Source organism: Anoplopoma fimbria, chromosome 3 (genome assembly GCF_027596085.1).
Source record: "Anoplopoma fimbria isolate UVic2021 breed Golden Eagle Sablefish chromosome 3, Afim_UVic_2022, whole genome shotgun sequence".
Taxonomy (NCBI): Eukaryota; Metazoa; Chordata; class Actinopteri; order Perciformes; family Anoplopomatidae; genus Anoplopoma; species Anoplopoma fimbria.
In genome coordinates this window covers 3,244,083-3,270,099 of record NC_072451.1, presented here as the reverse complement: position 1 = coordinate 3,270,099, position 26,017 = coordinate 3,244,083, and the positions used below count along the sequence as shown (strand labels likewise).

General features: G+C 41.2%; 1 protein-coding gene across 1 annotated transcript in view; it reads left to right on the top strand.

The window, feature by feature from the left end:
- Window positions 1-26,017, top strand: part of myo10 (myosin X) — a 151,230-nt gene that overhangs the window by 21,746 nt on the left and 103,467 nt on the right. The window contains exon 2 of the mRNA XM_054624356.1: window positions 15,928-16,026. Within this exon, the coding sequence (XP_054480331.1) occupies window positions 15,928-16,026 (99 nt within the window). The remainder of the gene's footprint in view (window positions 1-15,927; window positions 16,027-26,017) is intronic.

The following is a 26,017-nucleotide window of genomic DNA, read 5'->3' as shown; positions in this document are numbered from 1 at the left end:
AAGACATTTAGACTCAGGTGGAATAAGAAAAGTTGACAAATATGCAAATTAAACAAGACATTTCTACCTATTTGTAAATATTTTACTGAATCCAACTAACTGAAACTGGGGAAAAAGGGCAATATGTTGCATTTGCAGGTTTTTAACAATTCAGTTAGAAACTTCAGCCTTGTGTCTGACCTGCAGCGCTGCAGTGATTTGTTTTTCTCCCTCATCAGCTGATCGGGATGTTTGTCTCGACTTTTCCCAACTTGTAAAAACCTAAAAGAGTTTCTTCATTCCTTGACAACAAACTGCTCAGATTAATTACTAAGAAGCGAAAGGTACGACGTGATCGATCAAACTGATCAGGACACAATTCATCTTGTTGTCAATGTAGATTTAAAAGAAACGCCTTAATAAATACGTGGCCTTACTGTGAACTGTAGCACCGCTGCTTGGTTTGTCTAATATCATATTGTGTGAAACATCCTCCTGCTCTTTCTCTCACAAACAGCAGAGAAAATGTTATTTGTTGAAGGTCATGACACTGTAAACTAGATGTTTGTGTTTTAAACAGTAAAAAGGTGCGTTCACTGACGTCTTTTCTGCAGCTGAGCTTTCTATCTGATTTGCCTTTTTAGTTCTCAGTCTGGTTTTTTTTCCCCCTGGCGGTTTGATTGTCGTCCAACTAAATAAAAAGTCTGTCCCGAGTCAGCTGCAGACTCACATGGTTCCACCCTACAGCTGCTCTCCAGATCCTCCACTACATGCCTTTTAATTATCCACAAAGCAGCTGAGGAGGACACCGGGAGCTTCATCTCCCAAAACTTCATGCCTCTGAAGTTTTTTTGCAAACTGCAGCGTGGGAAAGTGTTGTCCTTCCATTTGTTCAAGGCTGAAAGGGTTTCATAAAATATGTCCTTCTGTATTCTGGTTCCACCGGCTCTTTAATTGAGCCGCGGTTTCTTGAAAAGCGTTGCGTTTTTTTTGGATTCACCTGGTGGACACATCTTCATCACGTCTCTTTTGTTCTGGATGTTTCCCAGACAACAGGACGACGATATGACGAGCAGCTGCTTCCTGTGGAGCCGCCAGTCATCACCTCTGCTCCCGCCCACTCTCTGACACCGGAGAGTGCTGAGCGATGTGACCTTTGACCCCTACTGATAATCGCTTCGTTAATAATTCAAACCCAGCAGGTGTTTTGTGTTGTTGAGTGGGTTGTGAGTTGGTGTTTTATTGATAAGCTGAAGTTATATGGTGTTCCAATATTCCCTCTCTACTTTACTTCCCCTTGCTGTTTAATGACGATCCACATTACTCATTAACAAATGCCATGAAATCCATAACAACAGCACTGTTTTGGCACAAAAGCAATAGACAAATACAGAATATTGGTAATAAGGTCGTATTTCGTAGACTTAGTTTAGACATTTTGTTCCTGTGTTTAAGTTCTCCGGTTGCCCTAGTTGTTGCACAACAGCAGCGACGTTCAAGCAACCAAAACCACACGAAGCAACAGAGAAACCTGCAAACTTTCTCAGGATGAATTCTAACGTCATAACTTTGGTGATCCGTTCATATCAGATCAGATTAATTTGTCTGATTCTTTGGTTTGTGATTAGATTATTTTAAAACTAGTGGCATTATCAACTTAGTGCTAATTAGCAACTGTTAGCATGCTAACCAGCTCAACTAATAGGTTGAAAGCGGTCAACATTGTATCTGGTAAAGGTTGGCGTGTTAGCATAGCGTCATTTTGAGCACGTTAGCTGAATTTGGTTCAAAGTGTGCCTAACTACAGCCTCACAGAGCCACTAGCACGACTGTATGTTGCTCTTGTTTATAAGTAAATGAAACATCCTCGGTTAATGACTCAAATGCACCAATTGATTATTTTCCAGTTCAACTAAATCAACCCAAAAAATGGGTATTCCCAAAGGTTGCCGTGTTTGTCCCGTTTTAACCTGGGTTTTTTTCCAGAGTGATTCATATTTGTAGCAGTTGGCAGCTTAATAACAAGAAAAAGGTTGCATTTGAGTCACCCCATGGCACCACGGTGATACCGTATGTGTTATGAGAGCAAACCGTCCACACAAGGAACAAAAAATAAACTGCGCGCTCGCTTTCTAAACGTCGACCATCTCTAAGTTGAGTCAGAGCTCTAAATATATTCCGACCACGGAGCCTCTGAGCTAATAATGAACGCTTCGTCATCGCTACAGTGAAGCATAAGAGGGAAGCTTGTTAAAGGTTTTAGTAGAAAGGCGGAAAGCTTTTACGAAACAGATTCCCTTTTCTGTTCATTTCAGAAACACATTTCATTATATGTGTTTCTGACTTTTTTAGAGAAACATTTGAGGCTTTTATCTGAAGCTTGTGAGTTATACTTTATGAATGTTTCCACATCGAGATAAAACGGCGCTACTGGAGCCTCTCGGCGTGTTTTGATGCAATCTGTTGAGGCCATCTTCACTTCGTCTCCTGCAGTGTTTTGTGGAAAAATAGAGCAAATGCCTCTCTGAGATCTCCAGTATGCATGTAAAAGCTGCAGGTGGTAACAGTTGAGAGGTAAATCTTTTGGATGAAGCCTTCATACGGATTACATATGGTGGATCTTCCCTCACTGGTCTGACATCTGTCCCTCATTTCCGCTGCCCTGTGTGGTTCCTGTTCCACCGTTTGGATGGAATCAGGTGGCGAACGCAGAAACTCAAGCTATTAGCTAAATATTTTTTTGTGTTTTGAAAAGAGACATTCGGTTTCACTGTGATGTATTTATTTAATGTCTGGTTTCCTGCCGTCGTGGGTCAGCTCTCATGCTGCGGTTAAAAGTAGTCCAAACAAATCTGTCTCAGGAGTGGCCCGTCTCGGTCCTCAACCAGATGCGTGTCTTCTTTGGACTGTTAACAGACAACCTCACTGTGTTTACATGTGGAAATGCAATCCACTCTGTAGAGGATGAGCAGTTTAGTCACACTTAATGTCAAGGAAAAGACCATTTATAGTAACTGGTGATACAGTTAGAGAAACTCAAAGAATCTGAGCAGCAACAAGGTTTCTTCTGAGAGGACTAATGTTACGAATCCCTCAAAAGCCAAAGAGGCTTGATCGACTTCATTTCATCTCCCATCACAGAGCCGTTTATGACAAACAAAGAATATAGAGATGCTGGATTTAAAGTTAGATTGTGTTAGGTGATGAAGAACAGTTTTGAGATCTTGGATGGTCACAAAACAAAGGATGCACTAAAGATTAGCCGGTAGCGATCGTGCTCCAAGCAGCTAAACGTTAGCTTCTTGCTAATGTCATTCATTCATTAGCCCAGTTTGGGACTAGCGCTTCCCATTGAACCTACATTATTAATTCAGTTTTGTCTCATAGTACAAAATTGAGTGAGCTGCAAAAAGCATAAGCACCAAGGGTATTTTTGTTCATGCAATTCAATCGCTCATCAGTTTATTTTATCAAACTGTTGTTTTTATCATAAACACTTTGCTAAAATTACGCCGCAAAAAAAGCTAATTCATTTTTTTCTGATCTTTTGCACCGCAAATAAAGGCATCAACCAATCATGTTGCGGAACCTGTCGAGTTGCGCTGATATTTATGAAACAATAAAACTTATTCAACTTTCACAATAAAAGCCCTAGGCATATAATTATTCTTAACTTTCACAATAAAAGCCCAGACATATCCTATTTGAAGATGAGCTATTTGCATTTTTGTGTTGTTTATTTGTTAACTTTAACGGGGTGTAAAGGCCTTGATAGTGAGAAGTTGATAAAAGTTTTAATGAGAGAAATTGAAGTTTAACATCTGAAAATAATGAAAATAAGTAAGAATATGAACAAAAAGAACCACAATGGCACCAATGTGACATTAAGAACAGGTTGCTAGGTGGAAACTCACCAGTTTGTCATTAATCGCACTTTGTTTGTATCAATAAGGCATGTGTGTGCAACAGTTCTATTAATAAGCAGCTTCTCCAAGATGCTGTCAGACTTAGAATGAAGCCAGTAGTCAGATTATTGCAGCCAATAAAAAACTGATCGACAGCATAAAATAAACCTCCAGTCAGCAACTCCTCAAAGCGTCTGATTGGCTGTTGTGAACTAGTCCATGTGTGTTTTATGGCTGTTGCTCTACATATCATGTGATAGCAATTAGTATTGTGTGTGTGTGTGTGTGTGTGTGTGTGTGTGTGTGTGTGTGTGTGTGTGTGTGTGTGTGTGTGTGTGTGTGTGTGCAGACTTACTGTATTTATGCATGTCTTTTTTTATATTGCCATGAGTGAGATAAACACAGTCCTCCTTTCTCCATCATCATCATCAGTCGCTCCAGAACCAGCCTCTGCGAACCAGCCAACCACTGGCTTCTTTTCTCCCACAATGCAATGAGTCACTCTGTTGAACCCTACAAAGCCTCCTAAATGCTGACAAAGTTTCAACATTACAGTTTCAATATTTCTTTGAGGAGTTACAGCTTCTATCAAAAGTCCGTTTCAGCATCAGAATCGATCCAGACCTGCAGCATGTTTTAATGAATATTCAGAGGGAGCCTTCTGTCGGCCGGATGTGGCTGCAGAACTCCTGCCTCACATATGCTTCCATTTAACCCCGTACAGGCTAACAGCCGTGTTTTGCATTCATTTCCTCATCAGAAAAGGATTTTTTGGCTTCTTCTGAGCTCCACTTACAGGCGTAGTGGGAGTGATCAGGCTGTGATTGGGCTCCGTTGTTCTGCTGCCACATCAGTGAGCCGCAGACCGGAGGGATAATGGTTTCTGCTGTGTTAAATCTTTCTCTTTCCCGTCATTCTGAAGGCTAAATTTGCCCCTTCTGTGATTTTCTATGCTCATGTTGTGAAGCATTTTGTTCAGGCTCACATACTGTATTCATTTGGGTGTCTGGAAGGTTCTGTCTTTGTGGGAACTCAGATGAGTGTGTTTTTGTTCATATTTAAAAGCCAACACCAGTAGCTTAAAGCTAAATAATAACACGATTTACATTACTGCTGACTATTCGTTAAATCATGCAATATGTTTTTCTCCCAAACTTTCTGGATTTGTGTTCTAAATCGCCCTGCAGTCTTTACATTTTTCATTTGTACATTATCTGTTTGTTTAGTGTTTGTTTTCTGGATTTGTTCACCAACCAGCTTAGTTTAATCAATGCCAGCCTGCACTGCTGTGTTGTTGGAAGTGTTGTCCTTGAATGCAGCACCACGTAACTTTTGAAAATGGTCCCTGAACACAACTTCAGTGCCACACAATGACACAGAAAATATGTTTTCTTCTTTTTGGCGGCGCCTGAGGCTATAGGCGGTAATCACAGGTGTGTTTTTGGATCTCACTTCCCAAAGATCTGGATTTTGACTTCTTTTTTTAAGTTAAATCGTCTGTTAGTCGTCGCTCTTTTTCTTGTTGGTTCGGCCGTAGTAACCATTTACTCGAAACGCTTGCAGAGACCGTAAAAAAAAACAGCATTCTGCTTCTCAAAAAATTTAGTTGAAGTGAGTCTGTTACGTTAGCTTCGTCTACCTTCTTTGGCAGACCAACCATTGCTGGGTGATTTAAAAAAAAAAAAACAACTTTTCAGATTTTTCCTCGGAATGTCTTAAAACTGCAAATTCAATGGTCTTTCATCAGTTGGTTCATCACCACTGTCACCTCATTCAGTGATAACAGACATTTATTGAAATGAAAACCTTCTAGATTATTACTTTAAGTCTGTGCAATGTCACATGGTAGTTAAGTGAATGGTTTGTAGGGAACAATCTAACATGCAATGTCTTCTTTATTAAAGGGATTATGATAACATCATATCATAAAAAGCAGTAACTTTACCCTATGCTGCTGTAAGCCTGCAAATTTCCCTGCTGCGGGACTAATAAAGGATTATTTTATCTTATTTTATCTTATTTTAGGACACTGAAAAACTAACTTGCCTGAATTAATAAAGTCTAAGAAGGAACTAAAAAAACAAACAGCTGAAGTTATGTCTGACCTAATGATTTGATTACACTTTACTGTGCATGTACGTGATCTTAATTATGTATTTATTATAAATCTGACTCTATAATCCCAGATGTATACATATATATGATTTAATCCCTCTTGTACTCAATAGATGCAGATTTTGCACACACAGAAGCAAAATGCGATTTTTTTTTTTTAACAAATAACATCACCCACCAGTCTTAGTTCAGATTAAAGTTTGAAGAAAAATACCTCTGACAAAAATAACATGTCATGCATCATGAATTCAAAGCTCCAGCAGACGCCTATAGGGTAGAATAATATGTGGTGCTGCTCACTGAGCTAGGTGGTTAAGTGGTATGTAACATCTAATTAAGGGGTATTAAAGTCTGGAAATTCAATAAGGGGAGCTGAAGTGAAGGCAGCAGTAATTATGACAGATGATGTGTTTAAATTCTATAGATCCAGTTACAGACGACATTTACTGAAATGGTTCCAACAGGATTGTTTTCATGTTAAGACCTGCAGAGAAAATATACATTTGAGTTCAGTTTAACAACATTTACTCAGAGCAGCTCCCTCCTAGCAAAACAGTTTTCCTTTAATGCAAAAACAAATGTCGGGCTCAAAAAATAGTTCAGAAATGTTGACTTCAGTCTTAAGTGGATTAAAGAAGAATTTGGTCCCAAAAGACAAGATGGAGATCGGGAGCTGCTTTTACTGAAAGATTGATGGAAGAACATTAAAGCAAGTTACACTTTAAAGGAAATTGGGTTCCACATGTTCACAATCAACATAATGAGAACAGACTTAACCATTAAAATACTGAATATGAAACTGAAAGAGACTTTTTTTAGTCACGTCATAGCCTGAAGGGGTTCATACATCAGTCTGTTAGTTGGTCCAAAACATCTGGACTTCACTTGATAGCCATGGCATTGTGTACAGACGTTCATGAGGAGGATTCCTAATGTTTTCAGTCTACACAGTCGCCAGAATTTGTTTTGTCAATGTGCGTTTCTGCAAACCTCAGGATAGAGGAATGTTGTTGTTTCTGAGACAAAAACACATTTCAGAAATACGATTCATATCAGCACTTGCTGGTGTCTGCTGGGTGAAAGTCCTGTGTTTACTTCATTAATGGCGTTTCAAAGAAATGTAACGTCTTAACTAGGTTAAATAAATAGCAACTGTCCGAATGTAACAAATGTGACATATGAAGCATAAAGTCAACAAATACTTGGAAAACAGGACACGAACAGGGTCTCCCGTGTGAAAGTCCTGTGTTTGTTTCATTAATAACACAACAACGTAAAGTAACAACTTTGACAAAGTAACTAGCGTGAATGAATAATGAAAGTTGTTAGCTAACTTTCTTACGTAACTTTTCATAACAAGCATAAAGTCAATGTTCACTTTTGTTTTCACATGGGACACAAACCGCTGTCTCCTGGGTGAAAGTCCTGTGTTTGTTTGACTCTGTGTTTGTCATGTGGTCGTACATTTGTTTGCATGTTTCATTGTGAATGCATCCATGTTTATTTATGTTTGTATACTGATGTGTGTGCAGCTGTGTACAGTATTCATTCAGACAGTGTGAGTGAGAAATGTGTGCATCTTTATTTAATTGTTTCGCACTGACGTGTGTGTTTTTCCGTCAGTGTGTGTGTTTGTGTACTCCAGTTTAATCACGCATGACTGTGTGTTTGTATTGGTGTGTGTGTGTGTGTCATTGTGAGGCTTTCCCAGACCTTTCCAAAAGTCAATACGGCAACTTAATCAGTTCCCACAATCCCCTGCTCTCACTCCTGTGACTCCAGTCATTCAAACCTAAATGAACCTCTGCGGCTGACCTCGTGTTCATTGGTTCTCCACAGAGACTCTGCGAGTTGATTGGTCCGTGCCGCATGCTGGCAGAGGCTCAAGGTCAATTCACACTCGTAGACTTCCTCCTGTCTGCGTTTCCCCAAACGGCAGCTTCCCACCGAACACGGCTGTGTGTGTTTCTATTGTGTTGTCACTCACTGTCATCGCAGGGGAGCACGCTGAATACTTTCACTTTTTTTCTTCCTTTACCTTCAAATTCTTTTCTTTGTTCTATTTTTGCTCTTTAACAATTGGATGTTCGGTTTGTCCTGCAACAGCTCAGAAATAGGGAAGTTATTAAAGCCATGAATTTCTCTCTGGAGGGTAAAAATTACACAGTCATCAGACAAATGATCAGTCTGACAAAAAGGTTCTTTTAAAATGAAAACCTCTCAAGTATCAGCACTATAAGATGTCTTCATCTGCAGCTTTCGTTTTAAATCTGTTTTTGTCTGTCAAATTCAAAAACACACAAAGTGTAAACGTGAAGAACGGTGGTTGATGACTTCAACCTCGGTCATAAAAAGCAGTTCCATCTAAAAGTTAATAATTGATCCGTCTAATCAGCCGTACCGTGCTTATCACCCAATGCCAAAGCAAAACAAAAGGCCTGATACTGCCGTCTGTGACTCATTTCTGACATCACCATAACAGTGCACCATTAGTGTCCAACAATGGGAATACATCTGTACCTGCATGAACGTGATGAAGGCGTCTGTGTTTGCTCTGCATCTGTTCCAAACGCCTGCAGGTCTTCAAAGTAAAGGCTGAATAAGCAGCTTTTTGTTGGCATTAAGAGCTGATTGTCATATTAATACATTACTGTATGTAGTATAGGATCAAAGTCAGTGGATGGACGGTGAAAGACTCTCAGAGAAGAACTTTTTCCCATCTTTGATGGCTGAATGTCTTTGAAATCACATGATATGTTTTTTTGAAGCGGTTTCAAGGACTCATGGGTCAAAGAGAAACCCAGAATGCACCTGCACTCAAACAGGCGAGATCAAAAAAAACGGGTGCATAAGCCGTTTACTCCCCCCCCCTCAGACGTGAGATAAACGGTGCGTGACGCGCTGCTTCTGATCCGTTGTTCACCTTTGAAACTGGTGGTTTTAAAAGTGATGCTTTCAGGAGCAGCATGTTTTTTTTTTACTTTTACTGCCATTAACACAACCGTCGTTAATCGTCAGCCTGATGTTTGAGGGAGGCGGCGTGCTGAGCATGTGGGGCTTGTGCAAACAAGAAGCAGATAATCTGTTCCACTTGGTCGACGGAGGGAAAGCTGCTGTTCTGCAGGTGGTGGTGGGGGGGGGTGATTATAGCATATAACATCTATACATACAACATCTATAGATGGTATGGTTTTATGTATTTGTTTGAAGTGTTGGAGCTTCAGTACTGATGCTGAACCTTATTTTTCATTCAACAAAAGCAGTTCTGAAATGTTAAATGTTGTCTAACAGCTCGACGATAATGAGTACAAAAAAATGGCAAAAACATTTGTAAAAATTAGGTTTGGATCCAGGAAGTAGCTGATCAAAGAATGAGTGAATCGGCCCACATCTCTGACCAGACTTTTAAAACCAACTTTTGGAATTATTGTTTGTGTTTGATACTCTACAGTGGAATCTGTAGAGATCTGTCGAGCTTGCAATGTCTCAAGTAGCAGCTTTAGTAATAGTTCCCCCTCATTTACAAGTGTTCTCAGAACCAGAGCAGAACAGTGACTGAACATAAACGGTGTAGACCCTGACGGAGGACCACAGCTGTTGCTGATGTGCTGCTTTCTCTGCACGGCTGAGCGTAGACGAGGTCAGAGTTCATCAGGGGCGACATGGTGTTCACACACTTCGGTAGGAGAACAACTGGACTTCTGCCGCCTCGTTTATCGCCTCCAAATATTCTGCGTGCTTTCTCCGTACATTTCTGTCCTCACGTCTGCAGAAATAAATAAATAAATAAATAAATACAGACTGCTGCAAACAAGCGGCAGCTGTTCGCGAGAGCGGCAATGCATCATCTCTACGAGAACATGCCGGCGGTTGTGTTGAGTCACAGTTTTTTAAGCGAGAGGCAGCCCCAACAGGCTCTCCCATTGAAGGCCCTGATAGAGAGGATGGCTGTGGTGGAACACAGGACCCTGTTTGTTATGGGAGAGGAAGAGGAATCTCCCAAACCAGACAGCTGCTCATTTCCAACCCCGACGGCGTACGAACGCTCCCACCAACGCAGATCCTCGTTTTACCCAACCCCCACACCCCGCAGAGAGAGAGCATTAGCCACACATGTCGAGGTTACGGAGGGAAAAGACAAGCAGGGGAAGGGTCACAGCCTGGGTTTTACCCCCAGAGCTTTCGGGGCTGGAGGTTGGTGTTGGTGTTTTGGTTTCTGGCCGGCAGGAGGTGTCAGGATGGAGATAAAGGCCAGAGAGGGGCGTCTCCCTGGACACTGGACAACACATGTGGACTAGATGAACAAGGATGTTATAGAGCAGTGGATGGGCTCCAACTCTTTACGGGCCACAGTTGATCCAAGATCTGTACAAATCCCCCCTCCATGAATGACAAATCAGGAGGAGAGCTAGTCAATGTTAGCAGCAATGGAGCTAACAGCTAAAAATACGGAGGTTCCATTCAGTGACACAATCACGCGTTCAAGCGCTATTCAATACAAATGAGTGTTGGGTGAAGGTATATTATAATCTAATCTTGTAAAAATGTAGTATATAGTTGTTTTAAGGAGATGTTTTCACAGTATATTACATAGATATATGGGATGGAAATATGACCTGTTTAACTTCCTGATACTCGCTCTAAGCAGCATATAAAACATCATTACAACTACTAATGACAAGATCATTTTTTTATCTATTAAAAAAAACAATCTTTTTGAATCATTTGAATTCTGTTTTTATGAAAATAACCACAAAAACGACAAGACCAAAGTAAAAGGTTACACTGACTTCAGGGTGGTTGGAATTCTTTTTCGGGCCGGTGATAAAAAACAATAGTCTGGAACCTTGTAGACTAGCTGCTATAACAAAACAAAACAATCGGTATCGGCTCATATGGCTTATCGACAATTGACAATCGGTGTGGACGGCAAAAATACGTGATCAAGGCATCGCTGAAATCAAAACTGTGATATACGGTCAGAAATTGTGCGTTTTGTGATCAACACATGACCATAGTTAATCCAATAATACTGCTTTTGAAATGTTTTACGTTGATCCCAGAATGCTTTCTAGATCTTAATGTCCCCATATGATAGCACCTCCACACGACTCTGTCTTTACTTTCACAGGGTCTCAGTGTCGGTGCATGCTGTCCTATCAACATCTACTCCTTGTCACAATATTTTCTAGAATGTGACATCTGCTCCCAGAAAACGATTGCTGACATGTCAGAGAAAGCAAAACACTATAAAGCCAAGACTTTTCCTCACTAAATCCAAACATTTGTGATGATACAGTTATCTGTTTAGACTTCAGGATTAATTGCTTTTTTTTAATGGTGAGATGTTGAATTTGAAATCCCCCAGCAGCTTCTTTCCCATTTTAATAATCCGACCTGTTGATACAGATCACACTCTGAGATAGTTTCCTGAGGCTCAGAGGTCTTACTGGTGCAACAGCTGGGTCCGTTGATCCACAGCTCCCAGTCCCAGTCCAGACTCTTTAGGCCCCCCCGTGTGTTGACGTTAGCTCGGCCGAGGCCCGGCTTCCTTTCATGTCTCTGCTTTCAGATAAAATCCACATCACAGCAGTCGTGGATTATTTCTTTCACTTTATTTAAAAGTTGTTAGTTTTTGTGTCGAGGGCTTTTCATCACGTCTTGATTCTGTGAAAGCTGATCTATGTGATTACTGCCGGTTCTGAAAATGTCTAGAATGTCATGGTATTTATTGGTGGAGCCTTTTTGGGCACAGTGAAAGTCAACATTGGGGAATTTCCAACATTCATGACATTAGATGGTATGAAGACCAACTGGAGGAGATGTTTGACTGAGTAAGACGGGAGGAACTTTCACAGCCTCAGTATACTTAAAATGGAGTTCTGGTTGGAATGACTAGCAGCGTCCTAAACCATCTATCTGACGGCAGAGGACGGGGGTACAGCGTCCAGAATAAAGCGTTAACATTTTTTTATCAACTCTATCAAGCTCACAGTTGTCATTCTTCACCCAGCTACTTTTAACTCCTTGTCTCCAACACCATAAACATTTTAAGAAGAGACTGTTGAAAAATGTGCGTCATTATCCTCATTTGTTCAAATAATTGTGTCTTCTCTGTCTCCATGATAGACGGCTCTTCACCCCACAACCACGTCTACAGGCTGCTTTGTAATGTTACCATCTTGTAAAAGTTGCAAATGTTGCGAATCTTACATTGTTGTAAATGTTGCAAATGTTAAGAATGTAGCCAATGTGAAGAATGTGACGAATGTTACGAATGTAGCAAATGTTAAGAATGTGACGAATGTGACGAATGTTGTGAATGTCAACTCATTTGTCCGAAAGAATCGTCACTACTGAGACTCGAGACATCCTGCAAAAAAAATTCCTTTTTTTAAATAGCCAAGCTACTGTCAATAGCGGCAACACTTTATTCTTTATTCACTGGTCCCAGATTTTTTTAAATGCTAGCCCTCAAAACTACGCTGTACAACAATCTAACATGCCAACAAAGCCAACGCTAACTTTCATTAACTATCAAACAGTTGCAAAGAATATGTTGATTTATGAACTCTATGTCTATCAGATTGAATGTTTTTAAAGTAATGTTCTGTTGGTATAGCGTTGGTGGAGCTATGGGTCCTCTGAGTGCTTTGTAGTTTTCTACTGTGTTTTTTCAACCATTAACAGAGAAAGGCACCTCTGGTCCTGGTTTTCTTTGGACCAGCGGAAAGCACAAACGAGATCTTTGATGTTCAGAGTTCAGGCAATCAGTGGTGATGACTGAGGGAGACGAGGTGAAGCTCGGGCTTCTGGCTCAGAGCCCTGCTTTAGAAATGGGCCACTAGCTCTGTGGGTCAAAGTCTGTGAGGGGAGGGAGGAAGGGAGGAAGGGAGGAGGAGTGGATTAAAGTTGGAGCACAATAAGATGGTGATCCACTGTGGGATGCTTCTTTCTCCCCCTTCAGCAGAGAGAGGGTGGCGGCACACGCTGCCCACAAAGACCATGGATGTGTGTTAAAGAGTGTGTGTTAGTTGGGGGTCTTTGGTGGAGGAGGAGTCTTGAAAAAGTGTGCTGGTGGGAGGAGGGCGACCCCTCTCTTTCTGTCTCCACCCTAACTTGATTGGAGCATCAGATTCCTGCGGTGGTGCACATGAGGAATGTCCGTATGGTCCCGGCTGGTAAACAGCACACGCCTTCTCTTTGTGCACGTCACAATGGAACATCCCGCTTTGTTTGGTTCCTCTTTGTAGCGTCAAAGGGCCAGACGTCAGCCGCTGTCTACATCATAATGGTGTTTTCTGTTTGTGTTATGTCAAATTATCTATGAATGATATTTGATGAGCTTTATTTAAATGGTAAAGGATGAAGTTCTGCCCCTTCTGGTTGACCACCATAGGACCTTATTTCGGTATATATATACACAGTAGTCAACCACGAGAAACAAAATATCGTTTCCGTCCCATTTGAATTGTGCAATGAATTACACACATGATGTTTGTCAGTTTAAAAGAATATTTGACACGCCAAGAAAGTCAGATTGTGTCCTAAAGCTGTTGAGACATAAATATATATATATGTAATTAGAAACACTGCACACATCGAGTAAAATCAAGTTATATTTGTGCGTGTAAACATAGCTAAGTTAGCCAGCTAGCTAGCATGCTAAGATAGTGACCGTGTTGGTGAAGTTCACTGAGCGGTTTCTAACAAAACCATATGATACTAATACACATCTTTAATAAACAGCGACTTTCTTGATTTGCAAAATGATCTTTTTAAACCACAAACATCATATTTGTAATTAATGGCTCTTGATCCCAAACATTTTTTGTCTTTGGCCGCTGACTAGCCGACACATTTCTTCCAAATTAAGGTCCAACGGGGGACACTAAATATAGGCTCAACTTTGTCTCTATATTGTTGAATAATCCCATATGATGTGCGCTTTATGGTGGACCTCTGCTGCAGGTCATCTCCTGCTCTCTGACGATGTTTCAAGTCCGTCTCCACCAACTCTGTCAATCAGAAATCATCAAAAAAAGACTGAATGAAGTGCAGAAACCACCAACATACCAACATAGCAACAAACATGCAATTGCAGATCATTTTTGTGCAACTGCAAGATTAAGTTGCCCTTTATAATTTGCACTCGTAGCACTTATTGTATTCGTATTAGTTGTTGCACTCACTGTATTCGTATCAGTTCGCTGCACTTATTGTATTCGTATTCGTTTACTGCACTTATCCTATTCGTAGTAGTTTGTAGCACTTATTGTATTCGTATTAGTCTGTTGCAATTATTGTTTTCGTAGTAATTTGCCTCTGCACTATACTTTTGCTCTGGTTTATGCTTTAAGATGCTTGTTTAAGAAAGGAGATGCACTTATGACTTCTGGTGACTAGTAGTTCTCTTGAATACCTATGTTGAATACACTTCCTGTAAGTCGCTTTGGATAAAAGCGTCTGCTAAATGACTGTAATGTAATGCACAAAAACAAAGTTTCCACTGAGCATCGCAGGCGAGCATATGGACTTTTGAATTACACGGGTTCTCTCTTCAGAGACGACGGTTGAGGGTTTAGAACAACACTCAGCTCCCCTCTGATCCACTGCTGACACTGCAGACCTGAGCTTTACTGTGTGTGTGTGTGTGTGTGTGTGTGTGTGTGTGTGTGTGTGTGTGTGTGTGTGTGTGTGTGTGTGTGTGTGTGTGTGTGTGTGTGTGTGTGTGTGTGTTTTACTCTCCATCTATTCATCAGCTAACTTTTTCCCAGCCAGGTGCCCCTCTCAGCCACGCCAGGATGGCTCTGTCAGAGCGAGGGCTTGCAGGTCAAAGGTCGTTCATACGGGGGTGTCTCACAAAAAGTGCAGTGTTTGTTTTTTACCCGTTAGCATTAGCTCGTCATGCAAACTAACGGCGACACATGTGGCTATGCGATTAAGAGGGGAATCCACCTCGAGGGGCCCCTTGGTTTCTTCGGCTCAGTCATATTTCAACAAGGGGAGCTTTGCAGAGCTTCTCGTCTGAATTTTCCACTGACAAATGTAATCTTCACTAATCAGGAAACAAACTGGGTGATGGGTCATGTACTGTACTAAACTACACTGCCACTATTTTTGGTACTGTGGTCACATCCAGAGCCCAAAAAATATAGAAAGGCAGAGATACAAACCTCCAAACACACAGTTAAGACTTCAGACTTTCATCATGAATTCCCCAAATTCTCTGCTAAACACGGCAGAGTGGGGGAAGAAGTGTCGTGATGAAGTATCCAGCTGTCGGCCGGGAGGAAACGCTGTAGCAACCAGGAGCAGTAAACTCAACAGGTCAACGGGTATAAAAGTGTTGTCCCACTCCGCTGTCGCTCACTCAAACGCATCAATAAACATGCAGGTTTACTGGACTCCTGGGTTCAGATCTGTGAAACCCAACACGGCAGAGTTTTCCACGCTTTCTCCACAGCCGAGGGGCTCGGATTGGTCAGAGAAAAGGTCAATGTCATGGTAACAGCCATAGATAGTAAATAAGAAGTGGAAGTAGTCACTGTGACGTCACCGCATTGGTTTGTGGACTGGAGTCTTTGACTAAGTTTTTCAAAACGGTTTTGGCGATTGTTCGATAAACTCTGCTACGAATAGGTTCCTTTCCTGAAACACAAATGCAGTTTTTCCATCATCCAGCCAAAAGAAATCTCCATAAATGGAGGTGATTTTAATTTAAAAAAATAACTCCCTTATGTCCTCGTAGATTGGACAGTAAAACAAAGAGTGGATTTGAATTCAACCTCAGTCTCTCAGGCTAATAGCGATGTTCCTGGTTTTTCTTTGGTTCCCTTTGTTGTAGTGATATTTGGATTTGCATTCTTCTTTAAAACGTTACCTCCAGTACCTGATAATTAAAACTATTCCTTCTCTCCTCCTGCAGGGTGACCGGGTGTGGTTACGGGAGGACGAGCAGACCCTTCCCAGCACCGTGTCCTCGTGCTCTGGAGGCGTGGTTGTCTTCGCCACAGACTACGGCCAGGTGAGAACCTTTAATGTGACCACACATACGTCTTTTTAAAAACTGACGGGTCCAATCCTATCAGAGCCCTCCTTTCCTCTTTCAGCGCTTTCTAACCTTTTCAAAGGACGTTCATATAAGATCCTGTGCCATACAGTACTTCCTGTCCTCCCACAAAGTACACTAAGATGATATTTGGAGAAAGGAAATGCTTTTATTGTTACTGATGTTTAAACACCAGTTATGTGACCTCCTCACCTGTTTAAGGCTACTTCCACACTAAAACGTATCTCCCTGCAGACAAGCGTTTTAGCACCTTTTCAAAGATAATCTCCTTCCATTCCGACACGCCTGGAAATGCATATCACATGATCTTTTATGTACACACGGGCATGTGCGTCAGTGTTAACAAGCAGCAGATAACCCTAAAGCGGCTGGACTTGTGCATGTAGGCAAACGTGGCATTATAAGATGTATTTAACAGCTGCTAGCAGAGAAAACAAGATCAGCAACACCTGTAACATGTTATCCATGTTGAATGAACTGATGGTCATGAGTCTGCTAAGACCCAATCGGAGGCGAACATTGGTGTCTACATTTTAGTTTTCTCCGATTCCGAACATTGTTGTTTTCTTTTTAACTAGCCTCCGATTCCGCCCGTTCACACTAAAATGCATCCCCGGAGATTTCAAACTAAAACAGCTCCAGTAGCATTTCCAAACGTATCTGTTTTACGAGAAAGTAGTGTGAAAGCTAGGCGTAAACGTAGCAAAGGTTAGGCGTTTTAAAGCAAAAACATATCGGTGTGGATGAAGCCTCAGAAGAAGAAGAACTTGTTTCAGTTTAGTCAAAACTCACAAAAGTGGAAAAACAACCCGTCACATGACAAAGACCAAACACCACAAAGAACACAATGATTCTGTTGTTTTTTTGTCTCGTCATGTGCCAAACCATGTGTTTTCTCTTTATTTCATTATTGGTCTAATCAGCGTAACATCCACGGTGCTTCAGAAGTGGAGTAGCAACAGAAACGATGTTCCTCAGCTGACCTTCTTGTCCCACGGCGACAGAAAACACGGAACCTGTTCTTCATAAACCTCAGAGAGAGAACGAAGACTGAAAGAGGTCCACTTATAATTCTGGATCAGTTTAAGATGCTGCAAATCCCCCTGAACCCCGTCTGGTTCTTTGATCCGCGTGTTGGCAAAACAGCGGATACAGGCGAGGTGAAGGTCAAAGGTCACAGTGGTTCTGTTTTGGGTTGGTTATGAAGAATTAACATGAATCACCCCGTCAAACCCTTTTGGAGGTTATATCTGACGTGAAGTTATTTTGTCGTAGGTAGCTGTGACTTTTCCTCTGTCAGGTGTTGAACTCCTCAGGTTCGACTGTAAAGTGTCATGAAGGCAACAGGAAGTGTGTGTCTTCACACAGCGGGGAACTTTGATGTTTCGCTTTGACTCCAAACACTAAAGGAGGAGACAGACAAAGCATCATGTCAGCAGTTATATAGGATTTATATGGTGCTCACACACAAACAAACACACACACACACACACACACACACACACACACACACACACACACACACACACACACACACACACACACACATCTGATCAGCTGTCAGATAGTTTACGACTCCTTCAACACTTTGGATGTGAGTTTGTTAAGAGGTGTTGAACATCGTAGCATAAAAAAAAATCAGTTTTATTTTATGATAGCATCACAGCACTTTGAATCCAAGTGACAAATATATTGTTTTGCAAGAATGTGCATTGCTATGATATATAGGTTTCCTCATACATTAGTTTGTGGTGATATCTTACAAAAAAAGTTACTACTCACTTTCCAAGAACTCCTGTTTATTTCCACTCGTTACATGTATACAGTCTTTTCAAAATAAACTTCAGTCTTCACAGGAAACTACTTAGTTCGGTTTAAGCAAAAAAAAAAAGACAACTACGGAAGTGCTGTTACTGGAGTATGGAAATTAGGTGACACATAAATGTAAGTTGATTTCTTGTTTCACGAACAGCGGTCTCATGGAGGAAAGATTGTTTTTTAATTTTAACCCACACACCCTGTGTGGGTTTTTGCAGTCTTTATACTTCCTGATTAAGTACAAATTAATTTCATAGGATACCTACCAATTAAAGCGCATTCATTTTCATAGGTAATGCCACTGACGCTGTATGAGAAGAGCCTGGACAGGAACATTCTATAGGAATGAAGTCAAAGCCACAGCTTTATGGGTGTGTCTTCACATTACATTTTTTAAATCCATCTTTAATAATTTCCTGCAGAATTCAAAATACATATTTTCCCTTTCTTTTTTATTCTTAAACAACAAAACAAAAAGAGCAACATGTGTGTAGAACAAGGGGGGGGTCAATCTGCAATAACAGAAAATGCTTACAGAGCAAATTAAGCACAATCTGCTCCAATATTATACTTCTTATTATTGCTGGTCATTCATAACCAAAATATGTACTAAAGGTGAACCACTCATTTATAAACCATCTAAGGTTCCTTGCAATACATTGGCTAACCTTTTGTAGGAAAAAAATTATAGATATTTATCAAAACACATTGAGAATACACAGTTTTAACACCAATAAACTTCCCAATCTTTATTAGAAAACAAGACCAGATTGTGATTCCATTGGTAAGACAAAATGCTTTATTTATAATGTGAGACAAATATATTCAAATACTTTTTCAACAATCAACTGAACATAAATGAGTTTATATACTACTGTTTTACAAAGCCTTTAAAGTCAGGCCAATAAACAACAACCTGTGTGAATGTGTGGGAGGGAGGGGGGGGTTAATCTCCGCGACCCTGGTGTGCTAACAGCCTTAACAAAGCCTTGGTGTGCAGCAGAGGGTCACCGGCAGAAGACGCTCTGTGGACGTGAGCGCTGAGGGATTTAGGCTCATGTCGAGCCAGCGTATTGTCCTCCAGATTTACCGACAGATTAAGACATTCTTATCTCCGGGCTCCAACTCACTCACAGAGACTCCGGTAGACCTGCTGGTCTCTGCTGACCCTCCACGACACAGTTTATGGGCTCAGTTTGTCGCCGTTGTGTAGAACTGAGGTGATACATTGGGATATTTTGTGGAGTGACTCTAACAAAAGAAGATGTCCAGCTCCGTCTCCTAAAAACGACATACAAAGAAAGTGCATTGTAAAATTACATGAAGACGTATCATAGTTTAGTTTCAAATGAATGCTCTGAAGTCAAGCAGTTTTGTGGCCTAAACATAATCATTTCGTTGTGTTTTAGCATTTATTTTAATTCTCTTTTGTTTTTATTTACATGGTTTAAAACTGTTAAAACTGAGATTGAATGTTTTTTTTTAAACATACGGATGGAATGCCATTTAATTTGCCTCAGACATTCATGTTCCCCTCAGGATGAATTCTTATTACTTTGGAGGTTTATTAACTATATTGCGCCATCATCCCCCCCCAAAAAAATCCTTGTATTATGACCAAATACCTGATAAACCACCAATCACATTCCTCATCTGTACTTTGTGTTTACTGATAATTAGCTAACACGCTAAACTAAGATGTTGGTAAACATTGAACCTGGTAAACATCAACATGTTAGCATGCTGATGTTAGCATTTAGCTCAATGCATTAGGATGCCTATACGTCTAGCATTAGTGTTCTTAAATAACCTTTTTGATCATTTACTCCTCTTGTCTCCGTTCTTGTCTTCTTGTTTCTGATCCTTTTGTCTTTTCTCTTCTTTTTGTCTCCTTGTTAAACCTTTTCCTCTTCTCTTCTCTTTTGTCTTTTCTTCTTCTTTCTGTTTGTTGTCTCTCCTCATTAATCTCTCTCCTCATTTTTCATTCTATCTCCTCTTGTATCTTCTTTCTGTCTCATCTTCCTTTGTTTTGTCTCTTTGTGTTTCTTATCTTCTGTTCTTGTTTGCTTTTGGTCTTTTGTTTGTCTTTCAATTCACTAATCTCTTTTTTGTCTCTTGTGTCTTTGTTTCTTTATTTTACTTATTTGGTGTTTTATTTCCTTTTTTTGGGTTCGATCTATCTCCTCTTCTTGTCTCCTCTCATCTCCTGTTTCCTCTCCTGTTTCCATTCCTCTCTCCTCCCCCCTCCCCCAACTCTCCTTTCTCCTCATCTCTACTTTTTCATCTCCTCTCCTGTTTCCTCTCCTCTCCTGTTTCCTCTCCTCTCCTTCCCTGTTTCCTCGCTTTTTCTCTCATCTTCTGTTTCCTCTCTTCTCCTCTCATGTTTCCTCTCCTTCCATGTTTCCTCTCCTCTTCTTTCCTGCTTCCTCTCCTTCCCTGTTTTCTTGCTTCTTCTCTCGTCTTCCGTTTCCTCTCCTCTCCTTCCCTGTTTCCTCTCTTCTCCTCTTCTGTTTCCTCTCCTTTCCTACCATGTTTCCTCTCCTCTCTCGTCCTCTCCTGTTTCCCCTCCTCTCTCCTCCCCTCTCTCCTTTCTCCTTTCTCCTCATATCGCCTTTTTCCTCTCCTCTCATCTCTCCTCTCCTCCCCCTCTCTCCTTTCTCATCATCTCTCCCTTTTCCTCTCTTCTCCTTCCCTGTTTCCTCTCCTTCCATGTTTCCTCTCTTCTCCTCTTCTGTTTCTTCTCCTTTCCTCTCCTGTTTCCTCTCCTCTCTCCTCCCTGTAGTCTCTTGTCGTGGTCGGCTCCTTCGTTTGCTGTAAATAACTCTAACATTACAGATGAAGATGTGTTCTGTGTTGTTGTTTTAATTATCTCAGCTCAGAGTTAATAAGATGCGATGACAGCGTGAGACCGTCACTCTCCATCTGCTTTAGAGCTGTACAAGTATTAGCATTAGCCGCTTAGCGTTAGCTGCTCAAAATAATTTCTACTCCAAGCAATGACAACATGAGCCTCACAGAACAGGACCGTCCTGTAACAGAAAAGTCACAGGTTCGATCCCTGAAACAGACCGTCTATGACAGCGAACTCCAGCAGCTCACTTTTGGAGAGTCTGAACTCATGATGCAAATAAGTGTGTGTGTGTGTGTGTGTGTGTGTGTGTGTGTGTGTGTGTGTGTGTGTGTGTGTGTGTGTGTGTGTGTGTGTGTGTGTGTGTGTGTGTGTGTGTGTGTGTGTGTGTGTGTGCCAGCCGTCTGTTGTGTGTAACCGGAGACAGACATCACCTGTTTCAGAGCAGATGTTGATCTTTGTGAGGATAGCTCTGTGCTGACCAATCAGAGAAGCACACTTCTATAAACCCCGCCCACTTCAGTGTGTGTGTGTGTGTGTTTGTGAAGAGTACATGTACTTTAAATTAGTGTGTACTCTATTTGCCTCTCATTAATCTGTGTGTGTAGTATAGTTTTCATTTTCGTCCATTTTTACGAGAGTACATGAAGCTTTCTCTCATGATGAACTTTTTTTTATATTGGTCCACTTCTTGGGTGATGTATGATATACAGATTAGAAATGACTTCACTAACACAATCTGACACGTTAAGCTCGTTTTTGATGTATTTTCACAGTAAAACAAAGCAGCAGAAACACAAAAACAAGAGAAAAGACATAAGTTGTGCAGGTGAGTTCTGAAAAAACCAAAAAGGAATCTCACCTCAATAAGCATTATAAGCAATAAATAAATAAAGCAGCAAACATAATGAAATCAAAAAGCAAACATAAAGTAAGCAATGATGATAATAAAGTAGCATTTAGCATCTTTAAATGTTGGCGTTTCCCCAGGTAAACCCTGGCAGCCCTCAGACATAAATCCCAGGCACACCTTCCTTCAGGTGTGTCAGCTGCTCTTTAAGAACACAATCAAACAGCTGATCGCTTCAATAACACTTAATAATCACTCTGACTTTCACCAGCGATCAGTGTGTCGGAGGAGAAGCAATGAAACTCTTCATTATGTGCAGACAGGAGGGGAAAACTGATCTCCACCCCTCAGTTAGTTAATCAGGTAACTCCTCCACCTGCCTCGAGCTTCACCTCCCCACTCCTCCTCCTCCTCCTCCTCCATCACCATCATCAAAAGCGGCAGCTGCTCTTTGAATCACCCTCCGTCTCCCGCTGCATTGTCCCGCAGTCAGCTCGGGAGGAGCAGTCTGTCCAAAACACTGAAACCCGAGCAAGACGAGAGAAACCCTGCGACCTCCGACGACACACGGACTCATAGTGTTTCATACTCTGATGTTTGCAGACATAACACACAGCATTTAGGTCTATGAGAGGGTGGAGAACAACTTACTGAAAATGTACCAGTCTTACCGACATTAAAGCCTTTACACACGGAGGGTGTGACGAATAAACAACACGGAAATCACAGAGAATGTGATATGTCTTTGCCTCTGTCAAGGCTGAAAGAAGTAATAAAGTTTGCAGTGTTGGTATCCACGTAATCATGAAACAGGAAGTACCTAATCCTAACTAAGTATTTCACAATCTTTTCCTAAACCTAAACAAGGAGCAAGTATTGTTCTTTTCTAAACCTAACTGAGTTTCCTGTGAAGACGGAAGTTTATTTTGAAAAAGTAAAAAATTCTGTTCCTGCAGTGTGTGAATGGGTGTGAATGGGTGAATGATGACATGTAGTGTTAAAGCGCTTTGAGTGGTTGGAAGACTAGAAAAGCGATATACAAATACAGTTTATTTACCATTTATTCATGTAACAAGTGGAAATGGACACATGTTGCTGGACTTTTTGTAGGAAAATGCACAGAAAATGAGGAGTAACCTTTAATAAGGTATCATACAAGCTGTTGTATGATAATATTTTGAGCCTCTGTGTGTTGTCGTTTCTCATCAACATAAGTACAACTCAACCCGTTCTGCACGACCTCATTGGTTAACGCCAAAAGATACAAAAAATCTATCTTGTTTTTTTTTTGTGTGAGAAGTACTCCTGCCCCCCAAAAAATGATTGAAAAGCTATATTAATGTGCAAATTAATCGCAGAAAAAACACAAAAGCATTGCGTGTATTCATGAAAAAAACGAAACAAAAAAATGTCAATAATAAACCAATAAAAAGTCATTTGTTGGAGAGATCAGCCTGCTGTAATTTGAAGTTTAGAATATAGATTATCTGCCCAACCTCGAGCTGATACAGATAGCTGATATAAAATAATATTTCAGTATCATGAAATATAATGAAGCATGATGACAGTAGTCCATGTCAGTTAAGTCCCTCCTACAGTTAAGAGTCCTCTAACTGCCTGAACATAAACGTGAATTCACTTTAAGCAAGAACAACAAACTGTATCCCGACTGATCCAGGAACAGATCCCGTTGATCCGTCGTTGCAGCGGTGACTCCTCCAGCACCTCCTCCAGCACCTCCTCCCGCTCCGCACTGAAGCTGTCTAATGGCTTTGTTTCACAGGGATTTAGTCCCGTTAGCATCTGTCGCTAGGCTTAGCGTCCGGGGGCCCCACGGCTTTGTGTTCTAGGGGCGTGGAGCCTCCTCAGACCTCCACACAGACAACTGGACCCATTAGAAACCTAATTAGGCCGAAGCCAAAGGACAACCTGTCCTCTGCTGAGGCCTGACTGTAACTCTACGAATACTGTCCATGACAGAAAGAGAGAGGGGAGACGGAAAGGGTCCATATGTTGTGTGTTTTTGTGGTTTGGGGCCTCTTTGTTCCAATAAAGTGAAATACAAAGACATTTAAGAAGGTTTTATTCCAACTTTGTGGCAACAGTTTGTGTTTCTCACTCTGTTAGCACGTTTGCTATGTTGGGAGCAATAGCCCTGAAATTAGAGCTGCATGTAGGTGGTTTTTTGTTACATTTCAACACCTGTAAGCTAGCTTTTCCCCCTGTTTCCAGTGTTTATGCTAAGCTAAGCTAAGCTAACCCTCAGCTAGCTGTACATTTTTGCTATTTAACAGAGGTGTAGTGTTATCAATTAACACAATTGTGAACTTTTCCTTCAATAGTTCTTTATTTGCCATGAAACTTGGATGAAAATGGATTCAATTCCTTGTCATGTTGATTTAAAAAACATCACTTTTCTGACAACATGATGCTCATTATGAATGTATTAACATTAATTACTAAATAAATAGAATGAATTGGAGCTTTTTTTTTGCCTCCCTGTGCAGCAGGAGGAGGTGAAGAGTTGAGGTTGAGGTTGAGTCTCCAGCAGAGAGGTGAAGGTGTGTTTATGGTCGCTACCTAACTGTCCTCTTCAGGACTTCAGGACTGACTGCACATGTTGACTGTACACAGAGTTTGCATAGGACTCGTCTAACAGGTCCGTTAACTCCCTGTTACGGTCCGAAGGTAAACACGGTGGTCGTTTAAACGCTGTATCTCGTTTCTAAAAGCGGTTAAAGTCTCAGTCACAGGAAATCACAAGAAGTGTTTTAAAGGGTGGGAGTGTATTTTTGTGATCACGAACAGGGAGCCGTAAACTTTCTTTAGCTCTGTTTTAATGTTCATGAGCGATAAACCCGTCAGAACACGGCGGTTGTGAACGCAGCGATGATGACGTTCCGCTGAAACGACTCGATGGCGTTTCGTTTGGTCTGAAAGACGTTTCTGTGACGTTCAGTTTTCCCCTGAAGCGTCACTGCAGCTGGAATGTGAGAGATGAGGCCTGGCAGGATGCTGGGGGGGGGTATGGCTGTTTAATGTGTGTGTGTGTGTGTGTGTTCGTGTGGTGTGGGGGGGTCAGATGTGATTGACTCCTCAGACAGAGACCAGCTTTCTTCAGGAAGAGTCACCCCGAGCTCAGCGGGTCAACGACCAGCTTCACACAACCCCAGTGTGTGTGTGTGTGTGTGTGTGTGTGATTATGTGTGTGTGTGTGTGTGTGTGTGTGTGTGTGTGTGTGTGTGTGATTATACACGTCTGACATTCAGCTTATGGGTGGCTCAGTCAGTCAGTCAGTCAGTCAGTTTCTATGCCTGGTTTGAGCTTTGTTTTGCAGCTCTGTTCATGTGCACTTGCAGTAACATCAAGCTGTTCTCATCCAGCATTCGTAGCAAAACTTAGGAAAAGTAATGTTTGCAATTTGAAGATATCACATGAAATTATTTCATATGTGACCCAAAAGGCCCAATAAAACCCGATAACATCTCATCCCTAGTAGAGATACTAGTTTAGATCCATTAGCATTTCTAACCATGGAAGTGGTTGCAAGATAAATCTGAGGAGCCACCAGATGAAAATAAGAAAATAATCTTTTCTCTTACATTTTTACATATGCACTGGATACATTTTCAGACCTTATATCATTTAAATGAAATGATCTGGAAAGCCGTTTAGTTGAAGCAGAGGATCTCAGACATAAACACCCCTGTGACATCGTTTTGCTTCTCAGGGTCACATAAGGTTGTAAAGTGAAATAGATCTCGACTCTTTAAGAAATGTTTTACCTGTGTGTTCTCGTGTCGTACTGAATACTCTTTTGGTGTCGGATGTTTTTGTGGAAAAGGCCGAGACAGCAGCGGGGTTTGGTTTCTAACTTCAGGCAACAGAATTCCTCCACAGTATTGATTAACCGCTGTGTGATCTGCTCTCCTCCTGTTGGACCTCTGTGATGCTGCAGTGACGGATCAGTATTTGACCTGTGGTTCCTCCTGCAGGCTGCAGACCTCCTGTAGAGCGCTGACAATCCTTCTTAATCAACCTCCCTGTCTCCTCCTGTTTCTCCCCCGGACTGCCCTGTGGTCACAAATACTCGGCTAATGCTCAGAGACTGTAGGGAGCAGAAGAATCACCTCATTGTCTAAATGTTAAAGTGTTTTATTCAGTATTTGAGTATTTTGAGACTCCATATTAGTTCCTCATATTTGTTCCTCATGCTCATTGCTGTAGCGGTTTGGAATCCTTGATGTTTTCCTCTGTTATTTTCCAACCTGGACTCTATTTTCCACATGTTTTTATGTCTTATGGGGACAAATAGTTGTATAAACTGGTCCAGTACTGAACAGGCTGTGATGTAATTGCTTAATGTACGTCCACTAAAAGGGCTTATTTCTGCCGCTGACAGGCTCAGATTGTTATTATAAATGTCTGAC